This window comes from Cydia splendana, chromosome 3 (assembly GCF_910591565.1).
Source record: "Cydia splendana chromosome 3, ilCydSple1.2, whole genome shotgun sequence".
NCBI lineage: Eukaryota > Metazoa > Arthropoda > Insecta > Lepidoptera > Tortricidae > Cydia > Cydia splendana.
In genome coordinates this window covers 2,815,323-2,834,329 of record NC_085962.1, presented here as the reverse complement: position 1 = coordinate 2,834,329, position 19,007 = coordinate 2,815,323, and the positions used below count along the sequence as shown (strand labels likewise).

The following is a 19,007-nucleotide window of genomic DNA, read 5'->3' as shown; positions in this document are numbered from 1 at the left end:
TCACAACACATTAAGAGAAACGCAAACCTGCCACTCCCATCTCCCAATTCTCCCATACAATGAAAGCTATACTCTAATTTTAAAATTATATGCTTAAATTACATTAAATTTTATTTCGTCATTTCATGGCGTCACTTTCGTTTGTGGCTATGGAAAGAGAACAACTAATGTTTGGGCAACTCCCAATAACTAACAGGGAATGGCAGTGAGCTGTGTGTTAGTATAAATTTTAGTTGTAATTTTTAAATTATCCTGTTGTCGTTTCCGGATTCCAGACTTATCGGTTTAACGGCTAGAGTTTGATGCAGGTGGAGCAGAATGGTTAAACAAATTGATACATATCACTCACAGAAAGCACTCGGCACCATTTTTTTATATTTTTATTAATATGCGTTGTCTGCCAGCTACCAAACGGCAAAATGTTGCATGCACTGATAGGTTGTCAACCTTCACTTCCTTTTGCCTATTGATAAGTAAATACTAACTATATTGTAGTAGTGTATTTATGTAGTAGAAGTTCATTTGGTATACACAATACTGATTAAATCAGAAAAATGGAAGTGGAATGGAAAAAACTTTTTAATTTAAGAGCCAAACAAGCCTAATAAGATGGTTGGGCATATGATCTGAATGACTTGGAAGCATGTAAAGAATGTCGGGTTTAGTGGAGAAAAAAGGTGAGTCTTTTCCCAATGGGACAAAGCATACTAACAGAAAAAAACCGGCCAAGTGCGAGTCGGACTCGCGTTCCAAGGGTTCCGTATATTACACAATTTTTAACAATCAGTGCCGGATTAAGATATTTTGATGCCCTGAGCATTTCTAGGTGCCCCCTCTCCCTAGGGTCATCAAGATTACATTGATTTTTTGGTAAATTGAGAGAAGTTCATTGCCGCATTACAGCTGAGAATGGAAATCAGTCACATCATTTTATCACGAAAATTGACAGTGCCGCAGCAGTAATGTTGCAACAGAGTACCTAATGCTGTTGCAGTCGCCACCCGAATGTCACCTTTATCATAGCTTAGAAACGCGAACGAAGCGAGCGCGGAAATTTTTCGATATAAAAACGCAATATGATAGACAGTTGTACATTTTTACTTTTAGTATGGAAATCAGTCACATCATTTCATCACGGAAGTTGACAGTACTGCAGCAGTAACGTTGCAACAGAGTAATGTTGCTGCAGTCGCCACCCGAATGTCACCTTTATCATACCTTATAAAGTTATTGAAAACGCGAGCGAAGCGAGCGCGAAAATTTTTCGATATAAAAACGCAATTTTAGTTATAGTCCCAACCAGGCGCGAATCCAGGATTTCATACAGAGAAGGGATGGGACAGTTTTCTATCAGCCTAGCTTCGCATAGGGCTCGATATTTAAGGGTCTCAGCGAGGTTGTTTTCATGCATAAAATATGCAAGAAAGCAGAGAGCTTGGAATTGAATTGGCGAAGTGTGAGAAAGGCAGTAGGCCCAGCTGCGAAAGAGGAAAGCTTGGATTTGGATCCACGCCCAAGTGTAATTAAGGCAGAAGATTAACTTTGCCGTAAGGCAGAAGGCCTCGCATAAGACCTAACGCCGAACCGCAAAAGAGTGGGTTGAAATCGAATCTATGCATGTAATCACGACTCTTCTACTGCTACCGATTGTTTCCCAAAGAATTACGCGCCATTATTTTTGCAAATTAGCTTTTGGACAGCTAAAAAAATCGTGTGGTAAAAACGATGTGTCTGTCCCTAATTTTAAAATTTGTTCACCTTTTTCAACCTGGCATTTTGGTGCCCCCACTGAACGTGGTGCCGTAAGCACGTGCTTGTTTTGCTTATTGGTTACAAAGTCTTTATTAATTCAACCATTAAAGTCGACGAGTACAAAAAACTTTGAGCTAGCTCTCAATTTAACATATTTTTTTAAACATTATTTTTAATTTGACCTTACAATTACTCGTAAGTAGGTAAGACCGTTAAATATTTAAAATGACTATCTTATCAGAAAATTATCACCAATTACTCCAAGAAAACTACTACTCTAAGTAATCCGGCACTGTTAACAATGTATTTTTTATGTGAAACGTGAGTGAAATCTCTTTAAAAAATCCGTAGGGGTTGGATCAAAAACTGTAATTAAGTCCGACTCACGCTTGACTGTACATTTCTAATAGGTTTTCCTGTCATCTATAGGTATAGACCTATTTTATGTATTTTTTTTTTAATTTAAGACTTAGTAGTTTCGGAGATAAGGGGGGGGGAATGGTCATTTTTTGCCTATTTTCTTGAATAACTTCTAAACTGTTTATTCGAAAATTATAAAAAAAATATATTTGAGATCCTTACAATAAGCTCTTTCATTTGATATGTAACATGATATAGTTTGAAAAATTAAATTTTTTCATTTTTTCATTTACCCCCCAAAAGTGGCCCCCATGTTTAAAATTCATTTGTTTACGTTACATGTCCGTATTTGGGTCACAAACTTACATATGTGTACCAAATTTCAACTTGATTGGTCCAGTAGTTCCGGAGAAAATCGGCTGTGACAGACGGACAGACAGACAGACAGACAGACAGACAGACAGACAGACAGACAGACAGACAGACGCACGAGTGATCCTATAAGGGTTCCGTTTTTTCCTTTTGAGGTACGGAACCCTAAAAATAATATTTTAAAGTATTTAGAGGACCTACATAAATTTGTTTATTATATTAATACATATTTCAATTAAAAGTGAATTAATTACCTTGAGGAAAACCAAACGTGCATAAAATGTAACACAGTAACCTACTACTATTAACTACTACTATTTTATTTTATTTTTATTTTTATTAAAATTTGAATAAAAAAGTAAACAAACGTGCACAAACAGCAAATTACAGTCATACTATCATAATAAGATACCAATCCTCAATTTAATGTAAAAAGACCACTATATATTTTTTGTATCATAAAGTTTTCTAAGGTATCTAGAGTAGGGATGGGCCAAATATTCAGTAATTATTCGGCATATTTTTCAATGTTCGTATTTGGCCGAATAGTTAGGTTCACACTGCCGAATATTTACCAAATGAACAATTTTTTTTATGAACTTGTTTTCAGCTTTTTAGGCAATTTTAGCCCAACCGAATAATCGGTTCGGTATGAGCTGAACCAAATGTTCAGCCTAATATTCGTATTTGGCAAAGTCCATATTTGGCCCGTCTCTAATCTAGAGTTTTTCTAACTACAGCAGTAATTCCTAATCACAGCCAGTCTTTGCTTTAAACCAGTGGCGGGCAAAATACGGAAAGGATTTTAACAGACCACTGGTCATTTAAAAAAATGTATAATATGGCCAGCAATATAATAAAAATACATTTTTGCTGTAAATCTGGCCCTCTGAAATTCCTTCAAGTTTTGGCACCTCATGAAGAAAGTTTGCCCTCCACTGCTTTAAACAAAATCATTTCTTGATACAATTATGATTCATCAGTTAGCATTCAAAACCAACTCCAAAACGCAAACTTTTGAACACTTTACAAATTCATCTGCTATTGTTCATTGCATAAACAAGAATGTTTATAACATCAAATAACATCCCATAAAGTTAGTTCAAAGTTCACCCCAAACAAGGCCTCTAAAGTTGATTGATGTTGTAAACACAAACTACTTGAGATGACAGTTGTGAGTGCTGAACATTACGGCAGTTGACCTAGGGTCATAACCTGTCCAAGGAAATTAAAAAAAAAGTAATTTTTTTTTAATCGGAGTAAGATTTTTGTGAGGCAATTAAACTTACAGTTTTCACCTCCGCTCAGTTGTTTCTTTCTCCGAAATTGCTCGAGCGCTAGGCTTTCTAAACTCAGTGCCTGCGCCTTCTCCAAGTCCGCTTGGAACTGAAGATCGTACTCTGACATTATCAGGTCGTCCGACGACCATCTAGAACACGGAACACGAGCGTGAGAAAATAAACTGTTAGCACAATAAGTCAGTAACACTCGTTATGGTAGAAAAACTTCACAAAATTAGCGGTTTAACCACATCACTTCACAAAATCTCGGGCTGTTGCCTCACCAAAAGAAAGTTCCCGATAACACCCAGTTTGTTTACTTTTCAAGACATTGTGTAAACCATCTTTGGTTGAAAATCTCAAATGAATTTCGTATAAAAAAGATATGTGTCGACAAAGAGTCGAATGTTTAGTGGTAAGACAACTGACTGACTTTAATTGGCTATAATCCAACTTTATACAAAAGCCACGTTTGACTGTCATAAGGTGGCGAAAATGAGATATACTTACATCATAAGCAGTATCAAAGAAAGAGTTGTCACATACCATTATATCATTATACGGGCTACATTTTAATTTAGTCGAGTATGCGTTTTGAGTGTTGTCATACTGATTGTGATTTCACTAACAATTTACGGTTCTATCGATTAAAAATGTCTTCTTTCTTGTTCGTATAAATCTTAATATACATTTATTTACATACACGGATTGTAAAAAAGAAAAATTAAAAAAGCTACTCGTCGTAATCAATAGGGTATTTTCCTACTAGTCACATCAGTTACTTTTTTAGAACTGTCAAAACAATTTGCTAATGTTATTAAAGTTGGTCAAGCAGATCTTGTCAGTAGAAAAAGGCGGCAAATTTGAAAAATGTAGGCGCGAAGCGATATCGTCTCATAGAAAAAATGAATTTCACGCCTTTTCTACTGACAAGATTTGCTTGAGGCTTGACCATCTATACCGACCTTATCATGCCTTAAGTAGCTAACACACTATCGCACCGCACCAAGGTCATTGTGGGACGCATTGGTGCGGTGCGGTAGTGTGTTAGCTACTTTATTCCAAGCATTACAATTTAAGATGGCAACTTCGTCTCATTCTGTTAAGTTTATGGCCTCTACAAACGTCACTGATAATCGCACGCGATTTGCGATACATTGCAGCATTTATTCGATCGATTAAAGGCCTGTGCACACCGGTGGCGTGTGCGTGACGTGCACGTGCGCGTGCGGCGTTGTAGTATACATATCCTTATGAGAGACGGCACACCGCTTGCGTGACGTGTGCGGCTCCAATATTTTAGCGCACTCGCACGTGCACGTTACGCACACGCAAGCTTGGTGTGGGTGTGCACAGGCATTAAATCATGAATCTAGTATATATATAACTGGATCAGGCATGCGGGGTGGGGGGGAAAAACCGAACGGGATGTAGCAGCAAAAGCGCTTATTATTGTTTGTCCTTGTCACAGTCTCACATTTTTTTTATTCCCCATCGTAGGTCTAGTATGGATTATGGTGGGCAACAAATAAATTCGACCCATCATAGTGCCGCATTGCGTATGTTTTGTCCTTCACGGTGGCACGCGTATAGCAGATAAAGTCTGGCTACTGAAATATTACACAAATGTTTGGCGGGAAATTAAAAAAATCTTGGGCTGGTCACACTTTGTGTAGTAGGAATTATAGTTTTGATACTAGAAAATATTTTTGATTTTCTGTGCACACGTAAGGTACCTATAAAGGATATAAGTTAAATATACGTTGACGTGCACTCAAAGTCAGCTCATATAATTTCTACCACTATGTAAAGTACAGTCAACGATAAACACATATGTTAACAGATTATCCCTCATCATCCCTCATTGTTAATCGTACACTAAACAAAAGTGGCAACAGTGACAGCTCGCTGAGACACCGTCTCTATATATTATAAGTTATAAGTCTATGTGGCCCTTGCTGTAGCCATGTCGATAAAGTCATATCGATAAACTATCGACATTTCTTGCAATTTTAATTTTACTTCAAAGGTTTAACGATAACTAAAATGATCAAAAACGCTTTTATTCTTTATTGTGGTTATCAGATCACAATTTTATCGTCACGCCCCAGCAGGGAACCAAGGGAAAGTTCAGATATTTAATTAAAATACATATTATAAATACCTACTAAAATATGTGTTCCGCAATAATTGAATTATTTTATTACATTATAGTATATTCATTATCCATTAGCATTTCAATTATGTTTATGTTTAACGAAGATATTGAAGCTTCAATTAATCGCTATTTCGTTCCGCTGTGTAGCGTTTATCGATATATAATATGATTAAAATCGACTTTTCACATCCCTAAAAGAGCACACATATACGCTTTTACGCACACATACACAACCGGTTCTACCAAAAAAGGCAACACTTTGATTTGAAGTCCATCTTGTAAACAGTATGGTTGTCCTTTTTTGACAAACGGCATTTTTAAAAGAGCGAGGAGAGAGAAATGATACTAGTTGCTGCGCCGTCAAAGAGAACAGAGGGCCTACCGCGAACAACATTCGACGTGTTGTCTCTCTGTTCCACTTGTAAATTCATACGTAAGTGTGACAGGGAGGCAACACGTCGAACGTGCTTCGCGGTAGACCCTCAGAAAACGTTGGGGCCTTGGTATAGCATGTCTATAGGATCCTACCATCTATGGCGGAGAGAAAAGTAAAAAAAAAAGTGGAAAGTGGCGGGAATTGTTCAATTTGATTTGATCGGGCAGTTGAAGTTCTTTTCTAATTTCTATCTTTTAAGTTGAGTGTGGATTTGAAATTTGAAGAAATAAATTGCTCAAAGCAACTGATCTAAGTGATCTAACAAAGGTAACGTTAAACTTACTATCACATTTAGCAATCAACCGATTTTTCACAATTGAATCGTACGTAAACGCAAGGACCATAACCAGTAGTCTAGTCCGTGGTAAACGTAACCTGACGAACATATTGCTCGTCCTAGTCGTCCTAGATGTAGCTTTTGTTGTGTTTTTTACTATTTAATGTATCTTTACACTAGGCTACATCTAATGCTGTTTTATCAGAATTGTATTTCTATGGTTTTGTAACGAATAAATAGTTCAGCAAGCAAATTGTTATATAAAGCTGATTTCTACTTTTTCCATGTTGTTCTGGAAGATGAGCAGTTTGAATCTCAGAAAGAGGGCTCGGGTCTGCTACTACGAGCCAGAGGAGGCACCCTTCGATGAGTTCATTTGTAAGTAGAGTGTTTTTGCCTGTTTGTTTCCCAAAGGTTTAAATAAATAAATAAATGAATAAGTATTTAGTTTACAATGCTTTGCTATAGGATATATGATAGTTACACATTTATTTATTTAATGAAAAACTTGTATATACCTTATATACCAATTGTAAACAAACTTTTTAGTCTATAAAATAATGTTATTGTTGTTTTGAAATGTTAAAGACAAAGCAAAACCTATTCTTATCCGAGCTAAGGGATTTTCTTATAAGAGATCTATCTAGGTATCTAACTAATAATGTCATAGGCTCGTGCCTGTAGAGTATAATCCTTATATATTGTTACAGACTGTTCCGAGTGCTGGGACTATGTGTATGAGTACTGCCCAATACATGGCCCGTTACTCGTTATACCCGATGATAAGGTAATTTCTCTGTGAAACCACTTGGACCAGCTCTCTGATCAGTGAATATTCAACTCTAACCTATATGTTAAGCATATAATATGCTTGCTTTCAGCATTGCTCTAAATAGGGTATTTGACTACTAGTGAAATCAGTTTCTTTTTTAGAACTGTCAAAACGATTTTGCTAGCATGGAATTTATATATGAAACACTATTTTGTGACGTCATGATCAAATTACCTACTCTTTATAGTTTTATATGGGTTTTAAAATAGAAATTGTGTCTAAAAATAACTGCTGTCTACTCTCTTAATCTTCTGATGCTTTATTTCTTGCATGGTGTAAAATAATTTATTTTAAATACAGTCAAATACCCTATTTGTCCATGTGTGCAGTTCACAATCAAATAATTTGTAGAACTAATGTGGTACCTCTATGGTAAATACAGGGCTGATTCAGGATGGATTTCTTGAATGAGGCACTGGGGGCTACCTGGTTCTGTATTGATACTCCGAAATCTCCTTAGGAGAGCTTTAAACATGTAAAAAACTTTGTCTTGAACTAATCATCAAATAAAAAATTAACTACACCTAATTCTTAGTGTTCCATTATTACTGGCTAGGCTTAACCAAAATTTTGAATTTAAGTATACTTATTTTATACAATAGGTATTTATTTTATAGGTATGTGTTCTATTGTCACTTCAATAAACGAAGTAAACAAAAAACACATAGCATCACACTTTAATAACAACTATTGTAGAGAATTTAATGAAAAAAAGGTGTTCATTGGCAGGTTTGTTGTGACTTAGATCGTTTTTAGGGTTCCGTACCCAAAGGGTAAAACGGGACCCTATTACTAAGACTTCGCTGTCCGTCCGTCCGTCCGTCCGTCTGTCTGTCACCAGGCTGTATCTCACGAACCGTGATAGCTAGACAGTTGAAATTTTCACAGATGATGTATTTCTGTTGCCGCTATAACAACAAATAGTAAAAACAGAATAAAATAAAGATTTAAATGGGGCTCCCGTACAACAAACGTGATTTTTGACCAAAGTTAAGCAACGTCGGGAGTGGTCAGTACTTGGATGGGTGACCGTTTTTTTTTTTGCTTTTTTTTTTCGTTTTTTTTTTGCATTATGGTACGGAACCCTTCGTGCGCGAGTCCGACTCGCACTTGCCCGGTTTTTTATAATAACAATGAAAAACTGCAAAATGGGACACTGAATTTGGTAATAGAGTGGGAAATACCCACTTGACAAGTTGCTTCCATTTCTTTTTAGGGTTTCGTACCCAAAGGGTAAAAACGGGACCCTATTACTAAGACTCCACTATCCGTCCGTCCGTTTGTCACCAGGCTGTATCTCATGAACCGTGATAGCTAGGCAGTTGAAATTTTCACAGAAGATGTATTTCTGTTGCCGCTATAACAACAAATACTAAAAAGTACGGAACCCTCGGTGGGCGAGTCCGACTCGCACTTGTCCGGTTTTATTTTCTTACCTATACAAGCTGCATGCAAGTTGTATGCTTTCTTCCGGTTCGGAATGTACTTTGAGCTTATGGGCTTATGAGTTATTATATGTAGATGGCGCCACTTCTCTCCTCAGGCTTAATAATCATTGATTTCTTATCCGTTTTTTAGGGTTCCGTACCCAAAGGGTAAAACGGGACCCTATTACTAAGACTTCGCTGTCCGTCCGTCCGTCCGTCCGTCTGTCACCAGGCTGTATCTCACGAACCGTGATAGCTAGACAGTTGAAATTTTCACAGATGATGTATTTCTGTTGCCGCTATAACAACAAATACTAAAAACAGAATAAAATAAAGATTTAAATGGGGCTCCCATACAACAAACGTGATTTTTGACCAAAGTTAAGCAACGTCGGGAGTGGTCAGTACTTGGATGGGTGACCGTTTTTTTTTGCTTTTTTTTCGTTTTTTTTTTGCATTGTGGTACGGAACCCTTCGTGCGCGAGTCCGACTCGCACTTGCCCGGTTTTTTTTAATCAAAATGTACCTACTTACATACTTAAACTAGCTACTATCTAGTTAAACCTAAGTTTTAGATAGTGGTACAAACAGAAAACACTCCTAACTGTACATCCACTGATTTACAGTTTAACAGTGTGACTTTTTGTATTGCAGACATATTTTATTTTTTTAAATTCAGCGTCGTAAATTCGTCGTCAATGTAGCAAACAATAAATGATTATTTAATTTTGATTATATCTCAAAGTGGCTGATTTTCTTCTACTGGTGGATCCACCACATTTTGGTAAATAAGAGCACGACAAAGCATGATCAACAATTTTATGTTATCTGATTTGCGTATTAAGGAATAATAAATGGCTACAAATATAATGACCACCAAAAAATACTTTGGTACCCTAAATAAAAAAAATCATGCTTACCATAAAAAATTACTGAACACCAAAAAAATAAGGCCTAAAAATACAAAAGTACCACCACTTTAATTACGACTGCACTTCAAATTGTATTCAAATACCAAATATATTGAATGATCACCAAAAATCATTAATGATCACCAAATCTTGAAGACCAAATGAATGCGATATTTTCACCTAAATAAACCACTATGATTACCAAAAAATTTATACATATTACCAAATAAAGTAAACTGATGCCAAAATTACTAGCCCCTCCCGCTCAACCCCCCGTAGCCCGCACCGCATACCTACCTAACCTAATCTACTTTTCTAGTAGCATTTCGTTATGCTACTAGAAAAGTAAGTTAAACTGCTATCAGTTAAGTGGGTTAGGTTAGGTTAGCACTGCGACCCTTACAGAAACGAAATGGTACTAGAAAAGTAGGTTAGGTTAAGTTTCAACTGCTACCCATACAGATACGAAACGCTACTTGAAAAGTGGGTTAGAATAGGTTTGAACTGCGACCCTTACAGAAAAGAAATGATACTAGAAAAGTGGGTTAGGTTAGGTTTGAACTGCGACCCATACAGAAACGAAATGCTACTAGAAAAGTGGGTTAGGTTAGGTTTGAACTGCGACCCTTGCAGAAAAGAAATGCTACTAGAAAAGTGGGTTAGGTTAGGTTTGAACTGCGACCCTTACAGAAACAAAATGCTACTAGAAAAGTGGGTTAGGTTAGGTTAGAACTGCGACTGTTACAGAAATAAAATGCTACTAGAAAAAGGTGACGAAGTGGATTAATTAATTTAATAGGATAACGATATATTAAATGATTGCACATTTTTAATTAAAATGTGGTTACAATTTTGTGATCATTTACTATTTTTGCGTTTACAATGATTATTTTGGAGCCATTTGCTTTAATAGGATAGCAAGATTTAAAAATTTGGTTATCATTTTACATTAAAATGGAGTTCTAATTTTGGTGGTCATTTACTATTTTTGGGTTTACAATGATTATTTTGGTGTCATTTTCTTTAATAGGATAGCAAGATGTAAAAATTTGGTTATCATTTCACATTAAAATGGGGATTGAAATTTGGTAATCATTTACTATTTTTAGATTAATAATGATTATTTTGGTGTCATTTCCTTTAAAAGGATAGTAAAATGTAATAAAATTGGTAATCATTTCACATTAAAATGGTGTTATAATTTTGGTGATCATTCATGATTTTAGGGTGGTAAAATAGATTTTTTTGGTATTAAATTTTACTAAATCTGGTGATCAGTTAAATAGCAGCCATAATAAATTATCAACTTGCACTTGACCGATTTTTTTTTTCACATAACAGACATATTATTATGTCTACAAATACAAATTAGACAAATTAATATGCTTAATTTGTTGCCGATGATGCGAATGTTGCCCGATATCCCTAGTAGTACCGTGTGCATGTGCCAGGTGCCCGCCGTGACGGGGCTCCCCGCGTTCGTGCCGCGCGCCGCGCTCACCCTCCCCAGAATCTTCCTGCATCTTGCCTACTCAGATATCCCAGGTTTCCCAGACGATGATTAGATCATTATGTACTTTAGCAGTTGGTATGGAGTAGACAGGTAGTTAGAGATGCGTTCCAACTTTCTCACGTCTTAGTTGATATAGGTATGTACTCGTACATACTTTGGTAGGTTTGGTAGTACATATTTACATAGGTATTGTTGTTAAGTATTGATCAATAGTCCGGTTCTGGCTGACAAAAGTGCATAGTAAGTCGCCATCAGATAAGTATATCGGAGCGGCCAAAGTACTCACAAATATCTGAACACGCCTCAATTGTTCGCCGGAGAGCTAGCCACGGCAATAGGTATGCAATTTATAGAGCAACGAAATCCCTCTAGTTAGTGTGCCTTACTATCATTATTAATTAATTCGGGCGCCTGGCAGCTGTTCAGCGGTGGGTGCGGGAGTGGATGGGCAACAAAGGGGTTGTAAAATCTATTGAAGGTGTGCAATATATAGAGCTCCGAGTTTGGTGTGATATAATAGCTAATTATGTATTTAATTCAAATATAACAATGCCAGGCGTTTTATTTGGGGGAAAAGTAGTGCCAGGTGATGAAAATACACAATCACTTGTGCGCCTGCAGGAAGATCACGACCAAATTTTACTTGACTCACAATTGCTTTACGCATAGTGTCGTATATGTCTTCTATTTTTTCCTAACACTTATCTAGGCGTAATTGAACAGAGTAGTACCTATTGTTATTTATTCTGTGACAGAGAACAAAAAGTAGAAGACATATACGACACTATGCGTAAAGTAATTGGGTGATTCAACTTTTAAGTGTTCAACGTCACACGTACAGAGTCCCTGATCGATAATACAAATTTATATAAAAGTATGAGTTTTTTAGTATTCCGTTATGTTTCTATTAATATTTTCAAACATTTTATTACAAAACATTTCATTTTGTTTACAATTAACCCGTTCTTTTTGGTTGTCCAACAGACCAAAAGTTGGTTTTCCATAGTAGGACAGATTGTCCCCTTGCAACAGTGCACCATAAAACTTTGTATTATTAAAAAAAATACTGTTGTGGATTAATATTTAAACATATGACATTTTTTATGGATAAGTATCATCAATAAAATATACCGATTTGTTATATTTGCATGTAACGGTTTATGAATTTCTTGCGTTTAAATTTTCTCCCTTGAATTATCCACGTCATGCAGGTCAACTGGACAACCATAAATTAGTTATGAAATCTAAATATATATAACGTAGCAAGATACTTGACGACAAGTTCAAGTTTCTGGTAAGCAGATAGGCCTACTCGCCATTTTGATTACTCGAAACTCGCGGCGTCAGTCGGTCGAGTACTGTTGGAGAGTGTGGGTGGCTTTATTATAGGTCCATCTGACCACTGGCATAAATACATAAATACTTAACATATTACAATAAATTGTATTGTACGAGATACTATTTCACATATATTTTACCGTAAGGGTGAAATAAACACAAAAAATCTTTAGTATTTATTATACGGCTCAAAGTTTTAGATAAGTCCCTCTGACAACTAGTCACTTGGGCAACGGAAGTGGTTGTCCGTAGGACATTTTGGTTGTCTCTTGGACCAAAAACTATGTGATAAGATTTTTTATAGGGTCTGAAACAAATTCAATAAAGTATCAGAAAGCACTAACATACATATACATGTTGGTGCTTTCTGATATTTTATTAAATTTGTTTCATTTAGTACCCTCTTTGAGATTTATTATTAATATTTCCATTGGACAACCAGATATGTCTATGGGACAACTAAGTTGTCCCTAAATTGAAAAACAGATATCTTTATTTTTTTCTTTGTAAATTAAAGAGCAGTTCATATTTTTTTTAAAGATACAATAACACAATATAAAACAAAGTAGCAGGAGCAATTTTCTTACATTACTATAACTATTTCGCGTGTTAATTAAAAAAAACCGATTATGTGAGATACGAGTTGTCCAGGGGACCATTTTTAGGGATATATTGTGAAATTTCGTGAGTATACGCCCATATATAAACATAGAAAAATATACATCATTGTTTAATTAATAGGGGACAGGGCAGATTTGGGCTGGTGAATTTTTTTCGTCATATTCACTAAATTCTTAAAGAAACAGATCTGCTTTATACATAATCATAAACAAGAGAAAATTATCTTAAAAAAAAAAATATAAATATGGACACTAACAAATAAAAATAAATATCCATAATTTCATCATGTGGCCATTTAAAAGTTGATTCACCCAATTGTGAGTCAGGTAAAATTTGCTCGTGATCTTCCTGCAGGCGCACAAGTGATTGTGTATTTTCATCACCTGGCACTACTTTTCCCCCAAATAAAACGCCTGACATTGTTATATTTGAATTAAATACATAATTAGCTATTATATCACACCAAACACAGAGCTTTATAAATTGCACACCTTCAATTGATTTTACAACCACTTTGTTGCCCATCCACTCCCACACCCACCGCTAAACAGCTGCCAGGCGCCCGGATTAATTAATAATGATAGTATGGCATACTAACTAGAGGGATTTCGCTGCTCTATAAATTGCATACCTATTGCCGTGGTTAGCTCTTAGACTATTTTGCTATGACGGGTGATCTCGTGAAGTCGTGATGCTTTCTATAGAAAACAGAAATGTCGGACATTCGGCCTCGACTCGAACCGTTCTAGCGTAAGTCATCCTTAGCGAAGATAAAAATACATATATGTGACTTTCCAAGGCAAAAGGTACCTTATGGCGGCTGGCGCTTACGTCGCATAGCGCCGCAATAATATTGGAGCGGCGTTAATAATAGCGTAAGCGCCAACTGCCATAAGATTCCTTTACCCGTGGGACGTCACATATATAATTAAAACTTTAGGTACATAAAGCATACTAATTTGAGCCCAGCATACCTACTGAATTTACACGGTTTTACGTGTTCGATATTAGGATTTTTTCCTGCCCAGAGCTATATAGGCAGAAACATGTAGATTTTCAGTTGAATAAGGTATGGTTATTTCAAAAGCAGATTCCATTAATGTAGTTATTAGGTATTCTTTTTAGTTCGCTTGATCCAAAATATTGAACATAATGTTGATCAATTGCAAAGTAAGAATTGTAAATCGCATGCAATTAATAATTATTTTCAAATATCAGTAGATAGTTTTGTAGATACCTAATTAATTTAGGGTACAATCTGCAGCTAAAGTCGTTCAGCAAACGATGTGTACTTTTTCTGGAGACTGTATTATGTAGACACCATATTTATTTAGTAAAGTATGATGTCGATAAAATCTATTAGAAAACTCCAAGTATACAAATAGTTGTTGTATGTCAGGGGCGGGAATAGGCGTGTTCAGCACGCTGACGCTGCCCAGCGGCGTGCGCTTCGGGCCCTACCGCGGCCGCCGCCTCAAGACCGCGCTCGTCTCCGGATACGAATGGCAGGTCAGTCCTCACACCACTATTTCATAATAGATTTAATATAATCTAACTGGAAGAATACTTGAAAACAGTTGACCTACATGGAAATTAAAGTAATCAAATCATCCTACAAAAGTACCAGCGGGTACCACTTGGCGGGTTCCGTTTGGCGGTCCGTGCGCCAGCAAGTAGTAGGCCGCTAGCCGATAATGTCAACTACGAGTGGTGGCCTTGGTGGTCTTTGTCTTGTTAGCAAAATAGTATTTCTGAGTTAGTCCTTGGTCTATAGAATGATTGCAAGAAACCAAATCAGTCCATTTTTTTCTGAACTGCGAGAGAATGAACTAAACTCAATCTTATTACATTTCTATCCCTGTGCCTTCGACACTTTTATCACCGGTATAGAATATTGTATTGAAAGGTATTAATTTGTTTTGTAGCTGTACGACCGCAACAACAAGCCGAGCCACGTGGTGGACGCGAGCGACGGCAACAACTCCAACTGGATGCGATACGTGAACTGCGCGCGGCGCTACTCCGAGCAGAACCTGGTCGCCTTCCAGTACCAGGGCGAGCTCTACTACAGGCGAGTGCTCGAAATATTTAAACATAGGTATCTGTATTCGGCCGAATAGTAAAAATTTCTAACAAAAACGACTCCATAAACTCTTAGGTTCTAATGCTTCTAATCCAATGTACACACTTTAATAAAAATAGCTAATAAACAAGATCCCAACGAATTATTAAGAACCTCTGCCTCTTTGAAGTCGATTAATAGACAGAGGTTAAGTTAAATAATCAATAAAAGTCAATATGGCAACGGCGCATATCTTAACATATTTTTTTAAATGTTATATTATAATCCCCTCCAGGACGGTGAAGATCGTGCCGCGCTTCACGGAGCTGCTGGTGTTCTACGGCAGCGAGTTCGCCAACCGGCTCGGCGTCGACCTGCGCCGCTACACCAAGCCCTGCGACTGCGAATACTGTGAGACACTAACAATAATGCTTATTTATTACAATACGAGCTGGAAGTTAGACGATGACATATACTTAAAGATAAAATAATTACATGTAATGGGGATATAAAATCAAACAATAGGGAATATTAGGCAAAGCTCTGCGTAGGTAGCACAACTAGCACATACAGTAAACAAACATCAATGACACATCATGTGTCACTACGTCAATCACATGGCCTACCGTGAAACACGACAATCGAAAGTTCGGTTTCTGCCTCTCTATCACTCTTGCATATTCGAGCGATAAAGAGGCAGATGACAAAATTTCGATTTTTGCGTTTACCGGTAGGCCCTTGTTAACAAACCGCCTTGATGCATCAATGTCATATTTTATTGTCTGTGAAAACTTGTCAAAAAACAGTTTAAGGCACAGTATGTATAAGTTAGTCTATTAATTTACTAGAGTCGGTAGTCCTGCACTCTGGCGGCAGGACTTTGCATTAATATCCCCTATTGATCTTATTTTCATTTCAGGTCAAGCTGAACTGGGTACCAAAAATGAACCAGAGAAAATAGAGAAAGGAAAAACGGCAAATGAAAAGAAGAAAGATACAGAAATTAACGATGTTAGTTCAGGACAAGTGAAACTTGTCACCAAAAAAGGACCCGCGAAGGCAAACAAACGTAAAACGCGTAATGAAAAGAAGGAAGAAACCCAGATAAAAGATGTCACAAAAGGTAGTCACGTCGGAAAGTTACAAGAGCCTTCTCCGTCTCAAACAGAATTACCAATGAACATGGATGTACAAGAGATTCCTCCTACAAAACCTGCTGTTAATAGGTCCTCTAACAAAACGATCTCGAATGCGAATAACTACAAATGTGACCAGTGTGGCAAAACATTTGATGTAAAGTCAGAGTTAGAGAAACACCTACATTCTCACATTACATTGGAAAAGGCTAACAACCTAAGGTCAAGGAAGGAATTCAAGTGTAAAAAATGCAATTGCACATTTGATACTCGACTGCTTCTACTGGAGCATGCGAAGAGCCGGCATGGCGTGAAGTACTTCACTTGCTCTGAATGTGAGTACGCAACTAGTTTTAAAGGTAGTTTACAGAGACATCTGAGGACTCATACTGGAGAGCGGCCATTCAAATGTGGTCAGTGCAGTGCCGCCTTTACCTATAGCAGTTATTTACAAAATCACAAGAGAACACACACTGGATATAAACCGTTCAAATGTGAACAGTGTAATGCCGCCTTTACCCAAAGCGGTGCATTACAAAGGCACAAGAGAACACACACTGGATATAAACCATTCAAATGTGGACAGTGTAATGCCGCCTTTACCCAAAGCAGTGATTTACAAAGTCACAAGAGAACACACACAGGAGATAAACCGTTCAAATGTGGACAGTGTAATGCCGCCTTTACCCAAAGCAGTAGTTTACAAAGTCACAAGAGAATACACACTGGTCAGAAACCCTTCGAGTGCAATATCTGTGACTACAAGGCTACTACGTCAGGTACCCTAAAGGATCATCTAATGGCCCGGCACTCAGGCCAAAAGCCGTAGGGCTGCGATTCGTGCAGTTACAGGGGTGCTATTAAAAGACTTTTAAGGCGTCACATGAAAACCCACCAGAAGCCAGCTTAGCTTTGCTATTTGTTTTATAATACTGCAGCTGTTTTACACATTTTATTTTCTAAGATGTTGATGCCATATTGTTTAGTTATTGTTTTATTATAACGATTCTACTATAGTCATAATGATGATGGTATGTAGGTAGTTGTAATATAGAGTATAGTTTTTTAACGATAGAAGTTATCGGTTTCGTTTTTTATGGTATTTTTTTAATAAATTGAAATTTTCTTGCCTTCTTTTAATTTGTTTTTATTATATAGATACCCCATTATCAACTCGCCCAATAGGCCTGTACGGATATGATGGTCGTTTTTGTCTACGTGACAGCGTGATACAACGGTGTCCGTCACTTTCTATCCCGCCGAGTTAAAAAGTGACAGTTATTTTATCACGTGGATAAAGCGATCCATAATACGCCTGCTGATCGGCATACCGGTCAGGGATCGGCAAGCAGCAGCTATCTGAAGATACATTTGCGTAAGTGAAGGAATTAACGTCATAGTCGCGGCAGTAATGCGGCGACAAATATCTCATTCTATCAAGGAAATTAACAGCGTCGGCGGCAGCAACGACGCCGCAACAGTAATGCAGCTGCAGTTCACATCTGAACGTTAACTTAAAAAGTCGGGCGAAGCTTCTTAGCGCCACTTGCACAATTCCAATAACCCGGGGTTAACCAGTTAAACCTGCAGTTACCATAGTTCCAAATTCCAAATTGGTTATCAGACTTAACAGTAAAATTTGACACTGGGTTAAAGGGTTTACCCCGGATTAGTGGGTTGGTGCAAGTGGCCCTAGAATAAATTGGGTACACTAATGACACTACAATTAGTTATATAAATATGTTTTATTTTTTTCTACACAACAACGTTCTCCGACAATATACAAAAATAATAAAGTTATATAATTGCATTATCGAATTAAAAAAATCGAAAACACCGAACCAACTTTTGACTTAATAAACATACAGTCAATAATATGTATTTTCTAATGGTAAAAGCAAATGTTTTTTGTTATTATTTGCAATTAACAATCACATGAAGGCAGTGACGAGTTTTTCGTTTTATTAAAATTAATGAATAACTTGTTTACTACTTACTTAAATACTCTAAACAAATTATACAAAAAATAGCATTACATTTCAAGGCAGTGAAAAGCTGTACATAGTTTTAAAGACGAACATTTAAATATAATATGTACACAAAATTTCGCAAAAAAGTTTTAATCCCAATTAATTTAACCAAAAACATAGATAAAAAGAAGTATTTCTTCTTTAATTGTTTTACCTACTTAACTAATGTGTGTAATTGTGTATTATTAAAGTATACTTAAGTATGTCATATAAAAACTTCCAATAAAGTCATCCAAGTACTTATTGAATACCAATTAAATTTATGCTATATTCGTTTAATTTTAATTATTAATTAAATGGCAATTATAAACACCAATAAATAAAGGCGAAAGGAAGCAAGTAAAAAGCACGTGCAAGATGGCACATGGTCAAGACTTAACACTAATTTTAACTAATATTTTTAACAAATAAGCGTTCCCTGACAATGATGGTTTAACCCTTTGAACGGCACGCCTGTCGTGTGCGGTGCGTCATTGTGAACCTTGTCGCACGAAGGTTGATA

The 19,007-nt window shown here is 36.7% G+C and overlaps 2 protein-coding genes and 1 long non-coding RNA gene across 3 annotated transcripts in view; 2 read left to right on the top strand and 1 right to left on the bottom strand.

Annotated features, from left to right (window-relative positions):
* Positions 1 to 4,194, bottom strand: part of LOC134806445 (phosphatidylinositol 4-phosphate 3-kinase C2 domain-containing subunit alpha) — a 42,209-nt gene extending 38,015 nt beyond the window's left edge. The window contains exons 1-2 of the mRNA XM_063779725.1: positions 4,049 to 4,194; positions 3,774 to 3,913 (exon numbers count right to left, since the gene is read on the bottom strand). Coding sequence (XP_063635795.1) covers positions 3,774 to 3,891 — 118 coding nt within the window. The 5' untranslated portion in view covers positions 3,892 to 3,913; positions 4,049 to 4,194. The remainder of the gene's footprint in view (positions 1 to 3,773; positions 3,914 to 4,048) is intronic.
* Positions 1 to 19,007, top strand: part of LOC134806470 (uncharacterized) — a 484,735-nt gene that overhangs the window by 347,674 nt on the left and 118,054 nt on the right. The window lies entirely within an intron of this gene.
* Positions 14,864 to 17,988, top strand: LOC134806648 (putative histone-lysine N-methyltransferase PRDM6). Its single transcript, XM_063779976.1, has 5 exons — positions 14,864 to 14,875; positions 15,203 to 15,348; positions 15,635 to 15,750; positions 16,259 to 16,810; positions 17,876 to 17,988. The coding sequence occupies exons 1-5, from the start codon at positions 14,864 to 14,866 to the stop codon at positions 17,986 to 17,988; spliced, it is 939 nt and encodes a 312-aa protein (XP_063636046.1).